The 24,603-nt window shown below is 44.2% G+C and overlaps 1 protein-coding gene across 2 annotated transcripts in view; it reads left to right on the plus strand.

Moving 5' to 3' along the window:
- LOC129709333 (ATP-dependent translocase ABCB1-like) overlaps positions 1-24,603 on the plus strand; it is a 162,435-nt gene that overhangs the window by 109,699 nt on the left and 28,133 nt on the right. The window contains exon 21 of one of the 2 annotated variants that reach the window (XM_055655616.1): positions 21,407-21,507. In XM_055655616.1, coding sequence (XP_055511591.1) covers positions 21,407-21,507 — 101 coding nt within the window. Of the gene's footprint in view, positions 1-21,406; positions 21,508-23,806; positions 23,965-24,603 lie in introns of those variants that run through there. The other variant, XM_055655625.1, reaches the window with a different exon arrangement.

Raw genomic sequence — 24,603 nt, forward strand, 5'->3', positions numbered from 1 at the left:
CGTGATTATTTAACTCCAGACAGTATTTTTGTATCTTTTGGAGGAGATAGAAATTTACAGGAGACACAAGGGACTGCTGATGCAGGAATCTGAAGTGAAAAAAAAACTGCTGGAGTAACTCAATGTCAGGCAGCATCTGTGGAGGGAAATGGCCAGTCAAGACCTTTTATCTGCACTGTTATTGATGGGGTCTGCGAGAAAACAGGATGGAGATGAATAAAGCAGACACAGTAACTAACACAATTCTGATGAAAGGTCTGCAACCTGAAACATTAACTGCTGCTCCTTCCACAAGTGTTACCTGACCATTGTTTCCAGCAATTTTTTTTTTCAGTAGCATCCCATTTAACAACCATGCTGGGGCGAGTGTGCTTTTCCAGTTATACTTATTTGTTGTTCAATGTATGTTGACTCAAGTCAAGAGAGTTTTATTATCATGCAGCACAACAGAATATTGTAAGCATAAATACAGAACAGTTCAGTGTGTCTATATACCATAGACCATATATATACACATAAATAAACAGATAAAGTGTAATAGGCTGTGATAGTTCAGAGTTTGTTTGATGTTGTGTTTAATTGCCTGATGGCTGTGGGGAAGTAGCTGTTCCTGATCCTGATGTTCCAGATTTCAAACTCCCGTATCTTCTTCCCGATGGCAACGGAGAGATGAGTGTGTGGCCAGGATGGTGTGGGTCTTTGATGATGTTGGCAGCCTTTTTGAGGCAGCGACTGCGATAGATCCCTTCGAAGGTGGGGAGGTCAGAGCCGATGATGGGCTGGGCAGTTGTCACAACTTTCTGCAGTCTTTTCCGCTCCTGGAAGTTCAAGTTGCTGAACCAAGCCACGATGCAACCAGTCAGTATGCTCTCTATTGTGCACCTGTAGAAGTTCGAGAGAGTCCTCCTTGACATACCGACTCTCCGTAATCTTCTCAGGAAGTAGAGGCGCTGATGTGCCTTCTTTATAATCGCATCAGTTTGCTGGGACCAGGAAAGATCTTCAGAAATATGCACGCCCGGGAATTTGAAGTTCTTGACCCTTTCCACCGTCCAAATGTTGATATAAACGGGATTGTGGGTCCCTATACTACCCCTTCCAAAGTCCACAATCAGTTCCTTGGTTTTGCTGGTTGTTGTGCTGACACCATTTGGTCAATCGGTTGATCTCACTTCTATACTCTTACTCGTCACCATCAGTGATTCGTCCCACGACAGTGGTGTCATCGGCGAACTTGATGATGGAGTTCGCACTATGTCCGGCTACACAGTCATGAGTATAGAGTGAATACAGCAGGGGGCTGAGCACGCAGCCTTGAGGTTCTCCCATGCTGATTGTTATCGAGGATGACACGTTTCCACCAATACGGACAGACTGGTCTGTGGACCAGGAAGTCGAGGATCCAATTGCAGAGGTATGCGCAGAGAACGAGAACTGAGAGCTTGGTAACTAGCTTGGAGGGGATGATGGTATTAAACGTCGAGCTGTAGTCAATGAATAACAGCCTGACATTTGAGTTTTTGTGGTCCAAGTGGTTACTACGACTAAACCTACGAGGAAAAAAAGTATCGATTGTTTCCATGGTGACCTTTTTTTACTCGCGGGCAATTTTTAACATATTGAAAACAATGTCGCGACCTAGCTGAGGCCTCGAGTACGCAGAGACCACTCTCGAGCATGAAGGAGAGTTAAGGGGCTGTCCCACTGTACGAGCTAATTCAAGAGCTCTCGAGTTTAAAAAAAAAATTAAACTCATGGTAAGCACGTAGAATGTCAGAAGTGGGTACATCAGAGCTTGGGACGTCTCTTAGCGACTCGTAACGCTATCGGCAGGTACTCGGGAAACGCGGTAAGCTCGGGAAGACTCGTGAAGATTTTTCAACATGTTGAAAAATGTCCACAAGAGCTCTGAGTACCTACAAGCGGCCATTACTGTAATTCTCCGAGTTCGAATCGGGAAACTCGGGAGAACTCTTGAATTAGCTCGTACAGTGGGACAACCCGACTACGAAGACCTCTTACGACCTTGTGTCGACCATGCTGCGAGTATGAGTCAAGGGCAAACTCGCCAGAACTCGCGGATTAGGTCGCCCAAGTGAGACAGACCTTTTATACTCCGTCAATACTGGCCCTATTGCCCGACGTGCTCACACCAACCAACATGTCCCATCTACACTAGTCTCACCTGCCCGTGCAACCCAATAAACCTATCCTATCCATGTACCTGTCCAAATGTCTCTTAAATGTTATGATAGTACTTGCTTCAACTACCTTCTCCTGGCGATCGTTCCATATGCCCACTACCCTTTGTGCAAAAAAGTTACCCTTCAGCTTCGTATTAAATCTTTTCTGTGGCTCCTAGAGGCAGCATGCTGTAAAGGTTGTAACTTTGTTTGCTTCCTTAACTTTTAACTTCTTGCTTACCACTCTTTCAATGTTACTTGTTCTTACTTGATTTCAAGGCATGGTATAACCTTTATTAAAGTGTTAATAACACTTTTATATCCTTCAATTGTGTAAAGGACGGAGACAAGAGGAAAAAGAGCTTCTCCAAGGAAGGAGCGTGGGGAAGACGCTGCTTCTGACTCTGGTATCTTAGAAGCAATATCGAAAATGAACGGAGAAATGAAAACAAGATTCTGCAGTTTGGAAGAAATGATGGAAGGAATTTCGAGCAAATTGAAGGAAGTTCAAGACAAGCTGATTATGTTACAAGATTAATCTCGTGAACAGAAGGAACAAATTGATAACTTGCGAACCTTGGGCCAGGAAAGAGATTTGAAGATTGAAAAACTGGAACGGAAAATGAATGAAAATACTCGGGCAATACAAGATTAAAAACATGGATCTGGAAAACAGAAGCCATCGACTGAATTTGCAAATTGTTGGTTTGCCTGAAGGTCAAGAAGGGGATAATGTTATAAAATATGCCTCCAAAATGATAAAGGAGACTTTCAACACCGAGCACTATGAAAATCTTCCAATTTTGGATATCGCACACTGGATCGGGAAGAAATATGGTCTCCAAGATAAACCGAGACATTTGATCGTTCGGTTCCACTTTTTGCAGATGAAGGAGAATATCCTCCGAGCAACAAAAAAGTTGGGCATGGTTGAATATGAAGGATGCAAGTTTCGGTTTGTTCCTGATTACAGCCGTGAGCTTATGGGATTAAGAAAGTCTTTCCATAATGTAATGTCTGAGTTGTTTAAGAAACAGCTGCGCCCGCCTTGCTCTATCCGGCTAGACGGCGTATACTACTTTTTAAAGGTAACAACCGATTTTTTTTAACAATCTGCAAGAAGCTTCCAGCTTTCTGGAGGTTTATGGGGCTGAAGCCGCGACGGGGAGTTACTGATAGTCGATTAAGTTACAATTGGACATTTATTGTTGCTATTTTGACAATATATCGTTTTGTAAATGAATGAGAATTTAATTGGATGAGTTATTCTTTAATTACTTTTTAGAATTTTAGTAGTCCCCTGTCTTTAAACAAACAAAGTGAAGCAGTTCTTGTTTTTCATATTTTGACCTTGGATAAATAATATGAAGTAGCACTTGTTTTTCAAAGTTAACATGCATGTTTTAACCATAACATCAATTTGTTCTGGCTATTGAGTGGTAAATATGCCTTCTTTTTACATTGGGCGCTGTCATTAGAAGAGATGGGGGTAGGGGAGGGATTAGGTAGCGTACTGACTGCCTACTGGTCAGTTCCGGGCTTTGCATGGGTGGGTTGGGGGGAGGGGGGACTTTTGCGTTCAGTGTAGTTTTTTCTATCTATGCAGAATTTGAACTTAAAAAATGTTGAAATGTCGTCACTTCTGGCTCCGCCTTAGATTCTTCTCCTTCCAGTATCAAGAACTGTTACGCTCTAAGAAATTAATCCTAGTTAACCCTTTCATGGAATGTGAATGGTCTGAACCATTTAAGAGGAAAAAAATTGTTAACGTTTTTCGTAGACTAAATGCTCAGATTATCTTTGTTAAGGAAACTCATGTAAGGAAAGACGGCAATCAACGATTCTTTATGTTTTGGCAAGGACAGCAGTTTCATTCAAATCCACAGGCAAAGGTGAAAGGAGTCTCTTTTTATTGACTCCTCAATTTTGTTTGTTCATTATGAAACAATTTCTGATCCATATGATAGATTTTTGATGATCACTGGTGTTCTTCATAACCAAAAGGTTATTATGATGAATGTTTATGCACCTAATATTGATCACCCTGAGTTTTTTAAACAGCTAATCGCTTCCTTTCCTAATTTATATGAACATCTTTTGATAATGGGTGGAGATTTTAACTGCTGTTTGAACCCCTCGTTGGACAGATCTGCATCTGATCGTGTGCTTCCAAATAAATCTGCTAGTTTTAATAATTCTTTTTTACTTGACTCTGGAATGTTAGAAGTCTGGAGATTCCTACACCAAAATGATAAAGAATTTTCTTTTTTCTCTCGTATATCATAGTTACTCTAGGATTGACTACTTTATAATAGATACTCGGCTAGTTTCATTGGTCGCTGTGTGTGAGTATGATGCAATTGCTATTTCTGATCATGCACCATTGAAACTATTAATTAAACTACCTGATTCCACGTTTAGTGCTAAACAATGGCGGTTTAATACTACTCTGCTTCAAGATCTAAATTTGTTAATTTTATTAAAGATCAGATTGCTTTTTTCTTCTTAACAAACTCTACTGAAGAAATATCCAATGGTGCAGTCTGAAGCTGATTTAGCTTTTAAGGCATATATTCATGGACAAATTATTTCATACTCCGCGGGATTAAAAAAAATAATAAACTTAAAAAGAAATCAATCAATCAACCTTTATTGTCATCTTGCAAAGCAACAATTGTACAGTGCAAAATGAGAAGACGTTTCCCACGGAATACCGGAGCATCGCACATAGAACTTAAACATTTCACACATAATAAAAACAATCCAGTCCCTGATGAAACAGTACATATAGTTAAAGAGTGCAGGTAAATACAGCAACATTAAAATACAGTAAAAACAGTCATAAAATGTCCATGGCAGCTGATTTAGTGGCCAGTTCCAGAGCTATTAAATTGTCAGTGCAAAGCAGCGGAATCAGGTGGAGTGACTGTTTAGCAGCCTCACAGCCTGTGAAAGGAAGCTGTTTAGCAGTCTGGTTGTCCGGGCTTTGATGCTACGGTATCAATACGTATATTGGCTGATGAGATTAAAGAAATTGATAAAAAAATATTCAAAAGCTCCGAGTCTAGAGCTCTATAAGGATAGAGTTGAACTTCAATTGAGACATGATTTGTTATTAGTATCACCGATTGAGAATCAGCTACTTAAAACCAAAAGTCAATTTTATATACATGGCGATAAATCTGGCAAATTACTCGCCAATCAGTTGAAAGCTGTCAGCCAAATGTCAGATTATTAAACTGAGTAAACGGGATGGTACATTGACAGTAGACCATGATGAAATTAATAAATCATTTCAAGAATTTCATACCTCCCTATACCAATCAGAATTTCCTACTGATTCCAATATAATGCATGAGTTATTAAAGAAACTGAACTTACTAAATTTGCCACATAATGAGTCTCTGTTGTTAGACGAACCCATCACGGAGGAAGAAATACAGAAAGCAATCTTCTCGATGAATTCTGGTAAAGCTCCTGGTTTAATGTATTTCTCAAGTTTAATATCTCCCTGGCTATGCAAGGTTTTTAAAGAAGCCTTTTTAATGAGTAGATTGTCACAATCCTTTTATGAAGCATCTATTTTTTTAATTCTTAAAAAAGATAAAGACCCTACTGAAGTGACATCATATAGACCTATATCACTGTTAAATGTAGATTCCAAAATTCTCTCCAAAATATTAGCTATGAGATTGGAAAATATTTTACCGCATATTATTTCTGAAGACCAGACAGGTTTTATTAAAAATCGTTACTCAGCCTTTAACGATAGGAGATTAATGAATATCGTATATACAGCGTCAAATAAAACTCCAGAATGTGTCATTTCACTTGATGGTGGGAAGGCGTTTGATACAGTAGTATGGGAATACTTATTCAATACATTTGAAAATTTTAAGATTAGTCCAAAATGTATCTCTTGGATCAAGCTGATTTATCAAATACCTCAGGCTTCTGTACTTACCAATAATCAGAGATTCCCTTTTTTCAGGCTCTTTTGAGGTACTAGACAGGGCTGTCCTTTAAGTCCTTTACTGTTTGGTATCGCTTTGGAACATTTGACCACCGCTATTAGGGAATCCCCTAATATTTTTGGTATTGTCCGTGGGAATCAGACACATAAGCTATCCCATTATGCAGATGATCTGTTATTATTTATCTCTAACCCAGAGAAATCTATTCCGGCAATAGTAGCATTACTTAATAGTTTTTCTGGTAAGAGTGAGCTTTTTCCATTAAACAATCTAATTTTGAATAATGGATAGTTTCCATTTAGATTAACTACCGAATGTTTTACTTATTTAAGCATTAAGACTACCAAGAAACACAAGGATCTATTTAAACCCTCTAATTGACCATATCAAACAACAGTTTATTAAATGGTCACCTTATCTTTAATTGGCCAAATCAATGCTATTAAAATGTTTATCCTACCTAAATTCTTGTATTTATTTCAGACGATACCAATTTTTATTGCTAAATCTTTCTTTGATATTATTGACTCCAAAATGTATTCATATATATGGCAGAATAAAAATCCCAGACTAAGTAAAAAATACTTACAGAAATCAAAAAAAGATGGTGGTTTGGCACTACCGAACCTTAGATTCTACGATTGGGCAGTTAATGCTTGCTATCTAACGTTTTGGACAAATGATTTAGAAGATACCCAATCAGGGCTCTCACTTAACTTTTTTTCCCTGTTGCCAGCCGGGCAACCTCGGCAGCATTTTAGGTTGCCAAATGACAATTTAGGTGGTCATTTAAGATGGCTTGCATGACGTGTGCGATAATGTGCTCCGACGAAGTGCATAGTTACCAGTCGGAATTATACTCAATGAAGCATTCACATATTATTTCTGCTTCAAATAAAGTCACAAACTAAACACATTCACCAATCAAAACATGATATATCCCACAATGACATGCAGAAAAATTATAATACAGTATCGCAACTATTTTTACACATTGCAATGAATGCAATTTCTATTAGTTCTTTCCACTTCCAAACAAAAATGTGGTTGGATTATTCAGGGTATGATCAACCTGTGTCAATAAATCCTGAACCATGGTAACATATATGCGTACGTATAGTTGTGAATGTTGCTCATTAAACAACTACAGTACTGATATTCCATATTAAGAGCATTGATTTGCCGTTAAAATGAATTCTGTAATAACGTGTCAACGGCAGCAGTGACAATTGAACACTGCGGTTTTAATGTTTCACGTGTTCACAATTTAATAAATCAATCTTTATGGATTACAACAAATAGTGGGAATTAAAACGCATTTGATTGCATTCCGTTATCAAACATCGTCAATGTTCGCTCTGATGACATTTCCAGGACAATAGGTCCAGGGAGGGGGGTGTGTGTGAATCAGTGTGGGGTAGATAGATGGCGGAGGGTTAGACGGCAGTCGGTGCTGGATGGATTGAGGCAGGTGAATTAGTACGTGTTGGTTGGAGTAGGTAAAATTGTGAGGGGAGAGCACGGGGGATGTCAGTGGTGTTGAATGGGGGTTCAGTACAGGATGGATGGGGGTACACAAAAGTGCTGGAGAAACTCAGCGGGTGATGCAGCATCTATGGAGCGAAGGAAATAGGCAACGTTTCGGGTCGAGACCCTTCTTCAGACTGTTCCCCCCATTCTCTCTTGAATGCGAGGATCAGTACAGGATGGGGAGGGGGGGAGATCAGCGCAGGATGAATGGGGGGGGGGGGGGCAATCAGTACAGTGTGGATCGGAGGGTCTGTGCAGGATGAATGGGGGATCAATACAGGATGAATGAGCGGAAGGTGCAGGGTAAATGGAGGGTGGGTCAGTACGGGATGAATGCGTGGATTAGTACAGGATGGATGGAGGAGAAGTGCAGGATGGATGGGAAGGGGGGTGGCAGGAGAATTAATGTGAGATGGATAGGGTGATCAGCGCAGGATGAATAGATGAGGGGGAGAGATGGGGAGGGGAGGGGAGCACAGGCGATGTCAGTGAGGACTGAATAGAAGCGGGAATGGGGATCCGTGCGGGATGGAGAGGAGGGATCCCAGGATAAGGGGGGGGGGGGGGGAGGGGGCATACGAGAGAGAGAGAGAGAGAGAGAGGGGGGGCGAGGTATGGAGGAAGGAGGGTCAGCGCTCCTCGGACAACATCGCCCCGCTGCCTTGGCCGTTGGGAACTCCTCGCCACCGCCTCCCTTCTCCGCCAGCCAACAGCAAGATGCGGGGCCGAGCGGTGCAGCTCAAAGTTATAGTATCTTTGGTGCAGCTGCTTCAGAAGGGTCGGGTCGAATGACAGGCCCCGCACAGCAGAAGCAGCAGCGGCCGCAGCAGCGGCTCCATCTCCTCCTCCTCCCGCATCCCGCCCGCCCGCCCTGATAAAGACTGCTGCTTGCAAACCCACTAACGGCGCATTCAATACAAACCCTCCTCCCTGCCCCGGCGTGCGGAAGGGTTTGTATTGAAAGCACGGGTTTGCAACCAGCGGCCACTATCAGGGCGGGCGGGGGGCGGGAGGAGGTGGAGATGGAGTCGCTGTTCGGGCCTGTCATTCCCTTCCTCACCCGGTACCTAGTATCTTTACCACGCAATACAGCCGTCACCGTTTCTTTTCTCCAGAGATGCTGCCTGACCCACGGAGTTACACCAGTTTTTTGTGCCTGTCTTCGGTACAAACCAGTATCTGGTTGCCAAGCCGGACAAAATGACTCGCCGTTTAGGTTGCCCGGCGGCGCTTTGAGTGGTCCGTGGCACCCGGGCAACAGTTAATTTCGAGCCCTACCAATGCCCATGATGGATAAATCTTGAACGTGATTCTATGCAAGGGCTATCATTGGTTTCAATTCTAGGGGCCTCGTTACCTTTTACAATTACGAGATTGAATAAATATATGACTAACCCATTAATAAGACATACATTCCGAATATGGTTTCAATTTCGTACATTTTTTGGATTGAATGATTTTATCTTATCGAGTCTTCCAACCTTTTAGTACTGATCAAGCTTTTCTGTTATGGAAAGAGGAAGGGATTTTAGGACCGAGATGAGGAAAACATTTTTCACACAGAGAGTGGTGAATCTCTGGAATTCTCTGCCACAGAAGGTAGTTGAGGCCAGTTCATTGGCTATATTTAAGAGGGAGTTAGATGTGGCCCTTGTGGCTAAAAGGATCATGGGTATGGAGAGAAGGCAGGTACAGGATACTCAGCCATGATCATATTGAATGCAGGCTCGAAGGGCCGAATGACCTACTCCTGCACCTATTTTCTATGTTTCTAAATCATATCCAGAATTTTATTAAAGAATTGAGGGTTATCAAAATTAGGCGCATAAATGTTTATCATAGTAAGTGGAGTGGAGTGAATTTTTCCCGTAACTATAACCTACCTCCCCTCTTTATCTGATATGTTCTTGGATTTAAATGGTATACCTTTACAAATAATAATAGCCGTCCCTCTAGATTTAGAAGTAAATGAGGAATAGTATGTTTGCCCGATCCAATTTGCCTTCAATCTTATCTGTGTTTGTTGTTTCAGGTGCGTTTCCTGCAAGAAAATTATGTAAAATTGAGTGATTATAATTGGGCGAAGATCTTCCCCTTTTTAATTGGTTCATTAGCGCCCCCCCCCCCCCCCGAGGAAACGTGATTCCTCCAGTCTTCTTTTGTTTATCGTCTTGCATTGTGAATCATTTTGCCTTAAGTCATATGATGCAACCAAGTACCTCGGAGCTCTAGGTGTTGGGTGGTCGTCCAGAACTGTTGTGTTTATTTGACATCTCCTTTCCAAAGTAACCATAAAACTGACAAGAAAGAGTGTAGTGATGAAAAAGTAGTAATAATTTAAAAAAAAGTGGTGTTAAAGTATCTAAAGAAGGATACCTTAATAAAAAGAAACTACCTAATGGTGGTAAATAAGTATTTATGAGCTTCCATCATTGTTGTTATACATTCAGCTCCGCGCCCTTGACCAAATATTGTAAGAAGGAAGAAAGCCGTTTAAAGCTGTGAACTATATACAAACGGGAATAAAATACACTTGAGTTCTAAATATCTATATGCATCTCCAAGTGGTCTAGCATTGAATATATACTAAAATTTACCATATGTTAGTTATATACCCATATATACCTATACCCCAACAATTATTACCTTACATTCCCCCACTTAAGTCCCAAACTTTTATAATAATAATAATACATTTTATTTGTGTGCGCCTTTCAAAAGTCTCAAGGGACACCTTACAGAATTTAACAAGAGTAACAAGCATATAATCGGAGTAAAATAAATAATAAGGACATCACCAATACACAAATTAAAGACAGAAATCGATCCAAAGACAACAAAATCAAAAACACAATGTGAAGAGAGAGCAGCGGCAGCTAAACCGCGCCAGCGTACACTCTCCCTTCCGACAGCCATCTTGAACACAAACTGAAATAATCACTTACACACAAAAATCATCCCCCCACAATGGTTACCACTGTGGGGGAAGGCACAATGTCCGGTCCCCATCCCCAGTTCTCCCAAAGTCAGGCCTATTGAGGCCTCCGCTATTGCCTCTACAGAGGCCCGATGTTCCTGGACGTTCTCGCAGGGTGCTGTTGCCCCGGCGTCGGGAGACTCCTCTCAGCGGCGGGAGAGTCCTCTCAGCGGCTGGGCCACCTGGAACGGCCGCTTCCTTGCCGGAGACCGCGGCCTCCGAAGCCGACAAGGCCGCGCCGGTTTGGAGCTCCCAGGCTCCCGATGTTGAAGTCGGCGCCGCCCGCTCCGCTCCGCAGATCCGCAACCCGGAAGTGTTGAACTCGGCGGTCACAGCTCACCGGAGCTCCAGCGCGTCGATCCAGCGCGGCGACCCAGGCAAGGCATCGCCCGCTCCGCTCCGCGATAGCGCTCCAGCGCTGTGCCGCCACCGAAGCCGAGGTGCTGGGCGGTCCCCGCCAGGAAACGGCGCTCCACGCCCGCTGGTAGGCCACAAGAACGGGTCGACGGGACAGCCTGGAGAAAAAGCTCCCTCACTGACCAGGTAGGGACCTAGAAATATAATTACCCCCTTCCCCCCACATTAAAAAGTCTATTTCTCCCACAAACAAAACACAGGACTCACTAGAACCACAAAAAAAAAGTGAATTAAACGGACGGCTGCTGGTTAGCAGCCGTTCCCCAAGATGGCTCCTCCTCCAGTTTATCTTAAACAACAGCAGGTTCCAAGAGGTTAAACAGTCAGACTCCTGGATTCTTTCCAAGTATCTGAATCTCCTCCCCCCTCATTTACACAGAGCTTAGACTAGTTCTATTATGAACATTTTAATTAATTAATATATTGTTAGTATATATCTATAATTTTAGCTCATTATCCTTAAACTTAGGGGTTAGTTAACATCGCGAGGTAGCCCCCCCCCCCCTATTCCCACCTCACGGGAGTTAGTCATTGTTACATTCTACATTAAAAGTAGGTTAGTGATATTCGTTAGTTATTTTATATTAGTACAGTGGCTTGCAAAAGTTTTCATACCCCTTGAACTTTTTCACATTTTGTCATGTTACAACCACAAACGTAAATGTATTTTATTGGGATTTTATGTTGTAGACCAACACAAAGTGGTACATAATTGTGAAGTGGAAGGAAAATGATACATGGTTTTCAAATTTTTTTACAAATAAAAAACTGAAAAGTGTGGCGTGCAAAAGTATTCAGCCCCCCTGAGTCAATACTTTGTAGAACCACCTTTCACTGCAATTACAGCTGCAAGTCTTTTGGGGTATGTCTCTACCAGCTTTGCACATCTAGAGACTGAAATGTTTGCCCATTCTTCTTTGCAAAATAGCTCAAGCTCAGTCAGATTGGATGGAGAGCGTCCGTGAACAGCAATTTTCAAGTCTTGCCAGAGATTCTAAATTGGATTTAGGTCTGGACTTTGACTGGACCATTCTAACACATGAATATGCTTTGATCGAAACCATTCCATTGTAGCTCTGGCCGTATGTTTAGGGTCGTTGTCCTGCTGGAAGGTGAACCTCCGCCCCAGTCTCAAGTCTTTTGCAGACTCTAACAGGTTTTCTTCCAAGATTGCCCTGTATTTGGCTCCATCCATCTTCCTATCAACTCTGACCAGCGTCCCTGTCCCTGCTGAAGAAAAGCATCCCCACAGCATGATGCTGCCACCACCATGTTTCACAGTGGGGATGGTGTGTTCAGGGTGATGTGCAGTGTTAGTTTTCCGCTACACATAGCATTTTGCATTTAGGCCAAAAACTTCAATTTTGGTCTCATCTGACCAGAGCACCTTCCTCCACATGTTTGCTGTGTCCCCCACATGGCTTGTGGCAAACTGCAGACGGGACTTCTTATGGCTTTTTTTCAACAATGGCTTTCTTCTTGCCACTCTTCCATAAAGGCCCGATTTGTGGAGTGCACGACTAATAGTTGTCCTGTGGGCAGATTCTCGCACCTGAGCTGTGGATCTCTGCAGCTCCTCCAGAGTTACCATAGGCCTCATGGCTGCTTCTCTGATCAATGCTCTACTTGCTTGGCCTGTCAGTTTATGTGGACGGCCATGTCTTGGTAGGTTTGCAGTTGTGCCATACTCTTTCCATTTTCGGATGATGGATTGAACAGTGCTCTGTGAGATGTTCAAAGCTTGGGATATTTTTTTATAACCTAACCCTGCTTTAAACTTCTCCACAACTTTATCCCTGACCTGTCTGGTGTGTTCCTTGGGCTTCATTATGCTGTTTGTTCACTAATGTTCTCTAACAAAAATCTGAGGCCTTCACAGAACTCAGTATTTATACTGAGATTAGATTACACACAAGTGGACTCTATTTACTAATTAGGTGACTTCTGAAGGCAATTGGTTGCACTGGATTTTATTTAGGGGTATCAGAGTAAAGGGGGCTGAATACTTTTGCACGCCACACTTTTCAGTTTTTTATTTGTAAAAAAAATTGAAAACCATGTATCATTTTCCTTCCACTTCACAATTATGCGCCACTTTGTGTTGGTCTATCACATAAAATCCCAATAAAATACATTTACGTTTGTGGTTGTAACGTGACATAATGTGGAAAAGTTCAAGGGGTATGAATACATTTGCAAGCCACTGTATATGGTTATATTTTTTTTAATTCTTAAATCAAGCTTTTTTATATTCGTCCATTTGTGTTATTTTTCCATGTTCTCAGGCTCGACTTTGTTTTCCATGTTCCCCGACTTCTTTTTGTTTTTCTTTAAGTCCTTCATTGAAGGTGAAACATAACGTGCAACCTCGAATTCACATTCCAGGGAGATAACATGTCTGGCCAACGCCTCGTGTAAAATTCCACCATCTAAATGAGAACAAGTTATTTTATTTAAAAAAGTCTTATCTTCACTGTTTCTCCTCTGTAATATTCTAAGGGAGCAATTCTTGGTTCTCAGTCGTCCTCCTTTACGATATCTTGTGCATATTTAAACACCACTTCTAGGTCCGTAAAGGCACGTTCATTTGAGATAGGTAATTCTCATTTTTGCAGGATACATTATTCCATATCTTCCTCTCAAAATGTGTCTTGTCTTTGTGAACATATTCCTTTTTTTTTTGGCAATTTCAGCTGGATAGTCACGGAAGAAACGAAGATTATCCTCTTCGTATGTCATATTCGATCCGTACTGAATCTGTTTCATTATATCTTCCAATGCAGAGATGTTGAGAAATTTCACAATAATCTGTTTTGGGGGGACTCGGGTCTTGTCTGAGCACGTCGAACCCGGTGAGCCATGTCTATTCTCGGGTTTTCCGGCAGCTTAAAAAAGTTTAATTAAGTTAGCAACAAACTTTCGGGGGTGGTTTCCAGCCTCCCTCCCTTCCTTTACTCCAACAATTCTTAAATTCTGCCTTCTCGATCTCGCTTTCAAGTCCAAGCATTTGTCAGTCATTTTAACAAGTTGCCCCCCAGCAGATTCTTGGGCCTTTCTCAGTCTCTTTATCTCCTTAGACATCTCACTCATTGCAGCATCCATTTCTTCCATAACCGTGTCATACTTTTGAGTGGTCTTGAGAATAGAATCAAACTTCTCATTGCAGACTCTTTTCAACCCGCTTGATTTCTGAAGTTAACGCCTCCTCAACTTCTTTAACACGTTTCTTTAGAGTAGCAAATTGCTCAATCACTTCATCATTACCATGTTTAATTTTTAGAGACAGATTTTTCTCCAGTGTGACGTTTCCATCCAGTATCATTTGAGAAATGTCTTTAGTAACTGAAGCTCTTACCGATTGTTCCATTTGTTCCATCTGTTTCTCCTTCTAAGCCATTTCAGAGGGTAACCTTTGAGACTCAGCTTCTACTTCCGAACTTTCTGCTGCTGTTTGCAGAGTTTTGCCGAGTTCTTTAAGATGACTTTTTGTAGCAGGTCTCTGAGGAAGATTCTTTTTTCTCATTTAAAACTGCCGTTAATCCGCGTTATTTCGCGGCGATTTCTGATGATGTCAGTTACGCGACGTCAGACAGCTCCAGTGAGTATTTTAAAATCAATCCTGTCTTCCAAAACGGCTTTTTCGCGATTTTAACGGGAGTGGAGCTCAATGCAGCACCCTAACTGCTCCATGGCGCCACCGGAAGTCCCTGTTTCGATTTAATTAGTTAATTACATACTTAATACTACTTTTTATTTTATTTCTAATTATTTCTAAGTTGCAATCCATCGCCTTAGTAATTATTGAAATATACAAATGATTTATTATTTTAACATTGTGATATTTTTTGATATTTAATTTTTCTGCAATTTTGCCTGTGACTTTAATGGCTACATTATTTTCCTAATTACCCTAACTCCCACAATGCCATTGTGCATGTACAAAGAGAGGGAAACAGTTGTCTTTGAAGGCGTTGTTTTGCATGATGCCACCGCGTTAGTATTGCTGCCTTGCAGCTTCAGTGACCTGAGTTAACGCCGACCCCCCAATGCCATCTGTGAAGAGTTTGCACATTCTATGGCCCTCGGGTTTCCTCACAGGTTCTTAAGATGCTGTTGGGTTATAAGGATATTGGTTGAACGCAGGCAAATGGAACTAGCATATTGCTCATCCTTGACAAGTTGGACTGAAGGGCATGTTTTCGAGCCGTATGTCTTTTTGATTCTCCCTTTTGACTAGATGGAATATCCAAGTGGATCCAGACTCTTTAAGATCATTTCTGGTTCAAGTTTGTGTTTTTTTCCACTCAGCTGTGGTTTTGGAGTTTACCAATGAGGCAGTAAAATGGACACACAAGGAACTGCTGATGTTGAAATCTTGAGCAAAATACAAAGCACTAGAGCAATTCAGTGCATCAGGAAGCATGTATGGATGGAATAGATAGGCTTTGTTTCAGATCAGGACCTTTATGTTCCTATCTGTTCCGTCTACAGGTGCTGCCTGACCCGCCGAGTTACTCCAGTGTCTTTTGTTTTGCTCATGAATGACCCAATTCTGGTCTCACTTCTCTAATCCATTTAGTTTCCTTCTGCCTCCAAATTATATGAGCATGTTAGATTATTGCTAAAATAGAACATTGTAAAATTGGGCCAGTAGCTCCAAAAATATTGAGAAAATACTGCACCAGGGTCTCTTCCATACCCCGCAACACTGCTCTCTCTCCCCATCCCCCCACTCGCAACAAGGGCCGAATCCCCCTAGTCCTCACCTTTCACCCCACCAGCCGTCACATACAAAAGGTAATCCTCCGTCAGTTTCGCCACCTCCAACGAGACCCCACCACTCGCCACATCTTCCCATCTCCCCCCATATCTGCCTTCTGCAAAGACCGCTCCCTCCATAACTCCCTTGTCAATTTTTCCCTTCCCTCTCATACCACCCCCTCCCCGGGCACTTTCCCTTGCAACCGCAAGAGATGCAACACTTGTCCCTTTACCTCCCCCCTCGACTCCGTTCAAGGACCCAAGCAATCGTTCCAGGTGCGACAGAGGTTTACCTGCATCTCCTCCAACCTCATCTATTGCATCCGCTGCTCTAGATGTCAGCAGATCTATATCGGTGAGACCAAGCGAACACCTCCGCTCGGTCCGCAATAACCAAGCTGACCTCCCGGTGGCTCAGCACTTCAACTCCCCCTCCCACTCCATCTCCGACCTCTCTGTCCTGGGTCTCCTCCATGGCCACAGCGAGCAGCACCGGAAATTGGAGGAACAGCACCTCATATTCCGTTTAGGGAGTCTGCATTCTGGGGGCATGAACATCGAATTCTCCCAATTTTGTTAGTCCTTGCTGTCTCCTCCCCTTCCTCAGTCCCCCTGCTGTCTCCTCCCATCCCCCAGCCTTCGGGCTCCTCCTCCTTTTTCCTTTCTTGTCCCCGCCCCCGATCGGTCTGAAGAAGGGTTTCGGCCCGAAACGTTGCCTATTTCCTTCGCTCCATAGATGCTGCTGCACCCGCTGAGTTTCTCCAGCTTTTTTGTGTACCTTTGAGAAAATACTGCCTGCCCTATCTGTGGAATAATCCGTTGTTCTCACATTAAACCAGAGAATGCACTAAATCAAATTGGAAGCCGGCTATCCTGGATCCTGATGGACTAAGTAGAAAAAGAAGAATTGACGATAATAGGACAATTTATCACAAATTCATATAATCATATAACAATTACAGCACAGAAACAGGCCATCTCAACCCTTCTAGTCTGTGCCGAACACTTACTCTCACCTAGTCCCATCTACCTGCACTCTCCATTCCTTTCCCGTCCATATAGCTATACAATTCATTTTTAAATAACAAAATCGAACCTGCCTCCACCACTTCCACCGGAAGCTCATTCCACACAGCCACCACTCTCTGAGTAAAGAAGTTCCCCCTCATGTTACCCCTAAACTTTTGTCCCTTAATTCTCAAATCATGTCCTCTTGTTTGAATCTTCCCTACTCTCAATGGAAAAAACTTATCCACGTCAACCCTGTATATCCCTCTCATAATTTTAAAGAACTATCAAGACCCCCCCTTAACCTGTGTTCCAAAGAATAAAGACCTATCTTGTTCAACCTTTCTCTGTAACTCAGTTGTTGAAACCCAGACAACATTCTAGTAAATCTCCTCTGTACTCTCTATTTTGTTGACATGTTTCCTATAATTTGGCGACCGGAATTGTACACCATACTCCAGAATTGGCCTCACCAATGCCTTGTACAATTTTAATATCACTTCCGAACTTCTATACTCAAGACTCTGATTTATAAAGACCAGCAAACCAAAAGCTTTCTTTACCACCCTATCTACATGAGATTCCACCTTCAGGGAACTATGCACAGTTATTCCTAGGTCCCTCTGTTCTACTGCATTCCTCAATTCGCTACCATTTACCATGTACGTCCTATTTTTATTTGTCCCACCAAGATGTAGCACCTCACACTTATCAGCACCTCACATTTATCAGCATCAAACTCCATCTGCCATCTTTCAGCCCACTCTTCCAAATGGCATAAATCTCTCTGTAGACTTTGAAAATATACTTCATTATCCACAACCCCACCTATCTTAGTATCATCTGCATACTTACTAATCCAATTTACCACACCTACATCCAGATCATTGATGTAAATGACAAACAACAGTGGACCCAACACAGATCCCTGAGGCACCCCACTAGTCACCAGCCTCCAACCTGACAAACAGTTATCCACCATTACTCTCTGGTATCTCCCATTCAGCCACATATATGTTGCAGTAATGACCAACTCAGAAAAATATGCTTTTCCACACCACATGCCCTAGTGATAAATTCAGGATTTTCCCTGGAACTTTGGAGGTTGAGACTTAATAGTACATACAATTATGAGAGGTATAGATAGGTTTTCCCAGGATATAAATGTCTCATTGAAGGTGGCAGCACAAGTAGATAGGGTTGTAAAGAAGGCATATATATAGGATGGAACTGCAGATGCTGGTTTCCACTAAAGATAGACAACATGCTGGAGTAACTTGGCGGGACAGGCAGCATCTCTGGATGAAAGAAATGGGTGATGTTTCGGGTCAAGGCCCTTCTTCAAAATGAGTCAACAGAGAAGGAGACATAGAGATATGCAAAGGTACGGTGTGAAAATAAGCTATTTACAATATATATTAATGATTTAGATAAAGGGATTACAAGTAACAGTCGCAAATTTGCAGATGGGTGGCAGTGTGAACTGTGAGGAGGATGCTATGAGAATGCAGGGTGGCGGACAGGTTGGGTGAGTGGGCAGATGCATGCAGATGCAGTTTAATGTGGATAAATGTGAGGTTATTCACTTTGGTAGCAAAAATAGGAAGGCAGATTATTATCTAAATGGTGTCAAATTGGGAAAAGGGGATGTACAACGGGATCAGGGGGGTCTTTGTTCATCAGTCAATGAAAGTAAGCATGCAGATACAACAGGCAGTGTAAGAAAGCAAATGGCATGTTGACCTTCATAACAAGAGGAGTTAATTATAGGAGCAAAGAGGTCCTTCTGCAGTTGTATGGGGCCCTAGTGAGACCACGCCTGGAGTATTGTGTGCAGTGGCGGACTGGCCAGGGTGTCAGCTTGCCCGATGGCAAGTGGCCCCCCTATATAAAGTGGGCACCTGGTGAAGTGGGCCCCCTTTGTCTCCTGGCAACCAATATTTTTAGACCCAATCCGCCACTGATTGTGTGCAGTATTGGTCTCCAAATTTGAGGAAGGACATTCTTGCTATTGAGGGAGTGCAGCGAAGGGTCACAAAGTTAATTTGCGAGATGGTGGGACTGTCATATGCTGAGAGAATGGAGCGGCTGGGCTTATATACTCTGGAATTTAGAAGGATGAGAGGAAATCTTATTGAAACATATGATATAAGGTTATTAAGGGTTTGGACGGGTAAGAGGCAGGAAACATGTTCCCGATGTTGGGGGAGTCCAGAACCAGGGGCCACAGTTTAAGAACAAGGGATAAGCTATTTAGAACGGAGATGGGGAAACAATTTTTCACACAGTTGTGAGTCTGTGGAATTCTCTGCCTCAGAGGGCGGTGAAGGTCGGTTTTCTGGATACGTTCAAGAGAGAGCTAAATTGGGCTCTTCAAGATAACGGAGTCAGGGGATACGGGGAGAAGGCAGGAATGGGGTACTAATTGTGGATGATCAGCCATGATCACATTGAAAGGCGGTGCTGGCTCGAAGGGCTGAATGGCTTACTCCTGCACCTATGGCCTACTCCTGCGCCTACACCTGAGAGATCAAAGGGGACAGAGATCAAGGAAAATGTAGAATGGTTGATTGTCCGCTGAGGGTAAGTTGACAACGTGGCAAACAATCTGTAAAATTTAATCAGGAGGACAGTGAAACTAGTCGGAGAATTCAGATGGGGAGGGGTGGAGAGAGAGGGAAAGCAAGGATTACTTGAAGTTAGAGAATTCCATATTCATACTGCTGGGATGTAATAATAATAATAATAATAATAATAATATCTTTTATTGCCATTGCACATAAGTGCAACGAGATTTGGGTATGCAGCTTCCATCCAACGTCATAACTTAAGTAACTACTAAAATTTAGGTTTAGATGTTTAGAAGCTGCCCAAGCAAAATATGAGGTGTTCCTTCAATTTGCATTGGGCAGTGGAGGAGGCCCAGAACAGGAAGGTCAGGAATGGGAGGGGGAGTTAAAGTATTTAGCAACCGGGAGATCATGTAGGTCTAGGTAGACTGAGCGGAGGTGTTCAGCAAAACGATCGCCGAGCCTGCGCTTAGTCTCGCCGATATATAGGAGTCCACGCGTGGAACAGCAGATACAGTAAATGAGGCTGGAGGAGGTGCAAGTGAACCTCTGCCTCACCTGAAAGACTGTCTGGGTCCTTGGGCAGAGGCGAGGGTAGAGGTATAAGGACAGATGTTGCAGGTGGGTAGTACTTGGGGAGGGGACAGTTTGGGGTGGAAGGGATGAGCGGAGGAAACGGTCATTGCGGAAAGCGGAAAATGGTGGAAATGGGAAGATGTGGCTAGTGGTGGGATCCCGTTGGAAGTGGTGAAGGGTGGAGGATTATGTGCTGTAAGCAACGGCTGATGGGGTGAAAGGTGAGGACTTGGGGGACTGTCCCTGTTGCGCATATGGTATGCATGCCTTCATTACTAGGGGCATTCAATACAGTGGTCAGGAAGCCATGATACAGCTCTGAGGACTGATTAAGCCGCATTTCGAGTATTGCAAGTATTTAAGAGACTTTTGGATAGGTACAGGGAATAGAGGGATATTGATCATGTACAGGCAGATGAGCAGTTTAACTTGGTATCATGTACGGACAAACATTGTGGGCCAAAGGGCCGTTCCTGTGCTGTACTGTTATATGTTCTATGGTTGAGATTGGGATTTGGAAGCCCACTTCTGAAAAATCTGCTGTTATGATACAATTTATTTGTTGTCATTTGAACCTCACTGAGGTCAAACAAAATTTGGTTTCTGCAGTCATGCAAACAAATAGAAGAACCAAGACACAACACAATTTACACAAACATCCATCGCAGCGAATCTCCTCCTCGCTGTGATGGAAGGCAAAGTCTTATCTCTCCGCTGCACTCCCCATTCCCTTCCCGATGTCAGAGTCAAAGCCCTCGGCGGACGATGGTAAATAAGTCACGCGGCCATTAAAGCCGCGCTGGGCGATGCAAGTCCACGCTCCGGGTCTGGATGTTTGAGCCCCCGGCGGGCGCTAGCAAGTCCCGCGGCCATTTAAAGCCGCGCCGGGTGATGTAAGGCCTCCCTCCAGGTCATCCTCAACCCTGCAACTCGGCGGGAGAAGTCGCCGTTGCGGAAGCCCCGAAAAGCGGTCTCCCACCAGGGACCTGCGGGCACCCGGTGTTACCGTCCACCAGACCTGCAGCTGGAGCCTCCGAATCTCCGGAGTCAGGCCGCAGCACCACAGTTCCTCCCGCTCCGAACTCGGCCCGCTCCATGATGGTAAGTCCGCAGGCTCCACGACTGGTGCCCTAGGTTGTTCCGGTTGGAGGCCACTCCACGGTGCTAGGCCCCAACGACAACGGAGACCCGACAGAGAAAAGGTCGGGTCCTCCGTACAGGGAAAATATTTTAAAAGTTTCCCCCACACTTCCCCCCTACATACCCAGTTAAAAAAAAAAACCACTATAACTCACTCAAGCGAGACATAAAATTAAAAAAGACAGACAAACTGCAGAGGCCGCTTATTGTGTTGTAGGCAATTCCATTTATGCCGCATTGTTTAACCATTGTTTTCTTCATCTTCACCAGATTGCTACAGAGGCAGTTGAAAACATTCGAACTGTTGTAGCTCTAACAAGAGAGAAAAAATTTGAACAAATGTACAAAAGTAGCATGGCTGTTCCATACAGGTAACAGGAGACCATTGATTTTTGGTTGATGGTATAAAGGGGTCCTTATTAGCCAGAAGAATAAAGCAGAATGTTAAAAAATATTTTTCACCCAATATGTTATTGCGCCTTGGGCCCTTTATTTGACAATTGAGCCATGAATAGCGGCATAATTTAAAGTGGATTTGGATAATGATTTGAAAAATAATTTTGAAGGAAAAGGGACAGGGTGGTGCTGTAGTTTTGATACTGATCTGATAATCCACATATGGCCCCAAATGGTATGCAGACAACTGAGGTACAGTAGGATAAGGGGGTAGCCTTGAGAAATCTTGATATTGATTTATTTGAAAGGTTGACTACTGGGCAGGATCTAAGCCTTTAGACAGAGATACTGAGGCTAGCACTATCCTACACACTAGGGACAGTAGGTACGACTAGGAAACCGAAGCACTTGTAGAAAACACACATGGCTACAAGGAGAACTAATAATATCCCTACAGAGGATTCAGGATTGAACCAGGGTCCTTTAACGCTGTAAGGTAGCAGCAACCACTCTGTCCTTGATATTATACAGATTTATTTGCGAAGAAATTGGTTGGTGTCCCCCCCTCCCACGGTGGGAGCTTTTGCATTTCTAAGCGATTCCTTTAGCACGTTAGAGATTGGCCTCACTATCTCCATTGCAGGTGATGGAAACAACATCCATCGGCTCTAGAGGGCGGCGTCTTGGTGGGGGAGGCGCGAGGGGGTCGTTATCTGAGTTGTTATTTAAGGCAGCCCGTCGGCTGGGAGTAGGGAGCTGTATACAGAAGATTAAACACGTCTAGAACACCAACCAGCGATCACCTCGTATGCTAGCACTATCCTACACACTAGGGACAATTTTTGTTAATTTACAGAAGCCAATTAACCTACAAACCTGTACGACTTTGGAGTGTGGGAGGAAACCGAAGCACTTGTAGAAAACACACATGGCTACAAGGAGAACTAATAATATCCCTACAGAGAACACAGATTCAGGATTGAACCAGGGTCTTTAACGCTGTAAGGTAGCAGCACTACCACTGCACTGTGCTGTCCTTGTGTCAAGAATGAGTTGGGTATACAGTCAGGGCTGCCAACATTGGGTGAAAGTTGCGAGTGAGAAATTGCGATGGAGCGTAGCGACCAAGGAGGGGGCGGTGTCCCCCCTCCCACGGTTGGGAGCTTTTGCATTTCTCAGCTTTAAATTGTGCAATCTGGTGCATACTGTAGCGATTCTTTTAACTTACACTTGAATGCAACATTTATGTTTCAAATTCCTTGGCCTCACTATCTCCATTGCAGGTGATGGACTTCTGACCAACATCCATCGTCTCTAGAGGGCCGCGTCTTTGTGGGGGAGGCGCGAGTCATGGGGTCGTTATCTGAGTTGTTATTTAAGGCCGGGCAATGCCCGTGTCGGCTGAGGAGTAGGGAGCTGTATACAGAAGATTAAACACGTCTAGAACACACAACCCTGTGTCCAACTAGGAGTTTTGGCTGGACTCCTGCCAGTCCACGCCACAATTGATGACCCCAGACGCCCAGGATTGTAATCCTGGAAGGGAAATTACAAAAAAAAAAAAAAATGCATTCTGCCGCTGCCACCTACAAGGCCAACGCGGTCTCCCTGATGCTGCCTACATTTTGGACCTCGCAGCCGAGGGTTTGGTTTCGACAGGCCGAATCCGAATTTCACATCGCAGTGTTACAGCGGACGAGACACGCTATCACTATGTGGTAAGCGCCCTTGACCAGCAGACGGCCAGTCGGGTCATTCCTTACCTGGATAACCCGCCGGTCGTGGGGAAATACACAGGCCTCAAGGAGCTGTTGCTCTGGATCTACAGGCCGAGCCTGTCAAGTCCTTAACATGGGCGGGCTCGGTGACCGGCCCTCATGAGCGAGATGCTAATGCTCATGGGTGATCACCTGCCCTGCCCACTCTTTGAATTCACCTGCCTGCAGCAGTTGCCACAAGACCTCCGTCACAGCTTATGGAGGAGAGCTTTGAAGATCCCATCCAGCTAGCAGCCCGCGCTGATGAGCTGTGGATCTCTGACCAGCAGCAGGTGGACGCGCTGGACAACCTGGAACAGCTGGAATCCCCAGAATCACTGGACCGGATTGATTCAATGACCAGGCTGGGCCAGCAACCCAGGACCACGACCTGGCAGGCCCAGAGACCCAGGACCACGCCCACAAGAGGGCCACAGGAGCTACAAACAAGACAAGTGGCACAGGAATGAAGGATGGCTGAGCAGGACCCATAAGATCCAAGGCCAGCCATGTTCGTTTCCGGGAAATGGCAGCGCCGGCCACCGATAGTCACTGCGGTGGCCGGCAGGATCCATCGACTGTACGTCTGGGATCGGCGCTCGGGGCTCAGATTCATGGTGGATACGGGGGCGGAGGTCAGCGTATTACCCCCATCTGGATTCTACCTTTGTGCTGGTAAGAGGGGCCCCCCGTTAACTGCTGCGAATGGCAGTTCAATCCACACACATGGTGTCCGGACGGTTCCTGTCATTTACAGCGCGTTCCATTTCACCTGGCGTTTCATCATCAAGGACGTGGCCCAGCCCCTGCTGGGCGCAGATTTCTTGCGGGCACAGTCGCTCCTCGTGGACGTGACGGGCCAACGTCTCATCCACGTGTCAACTTTTGAGAAGGTCTCCTTGCGTTCCACTGCGCCCACAGTGCCGGTCAGTAACCCGGTAGCGACGGTGGACAATGTCTACGCCCAGGTACTGGCTGATTTCTGGGACATTGTCACCCCTAAGTTCGGCTCAGCCAGCCTGAGGCACGGTGTCATGCACCATATTCTGACATCGGGTCCACCGCTCCACACGCGCGCCCGTAGGCTCAATGCTGACAAACTCATCATGGCAAAGGCGGAGTTTCGGAGAATGGAGGCCATGGGTATCGTTCGGTGCTCCAACAGCCCATGGCCTTCCCCGCTGCACATGGTGCCGAAGCTGTCCAGCAGTTGGAGGCCGATCGGGGACTACCGCCGCCTTAACGAGGCTACAACCGCTGACCGTTACCCTATTCCCCATACAGGACTTCTCATCCCATCTGGCCGGGGCTAGG

The sequence above is a fragment of the Leucoraja erinacea genome, chromosome 2 (assembly GCF_028641065.1).
Source record: "Leucoraja erinacea ecotype New England chromosome 2, Leri_hhj_1, whole genome shotgun sequence".
NCBI classification, from domain to species: Eukaryota; Metazoa; Chordata; class Chondrichthyes; order Rajiformes; family Rajidae; genus Leucoraja; species Leucoraja erinaceus.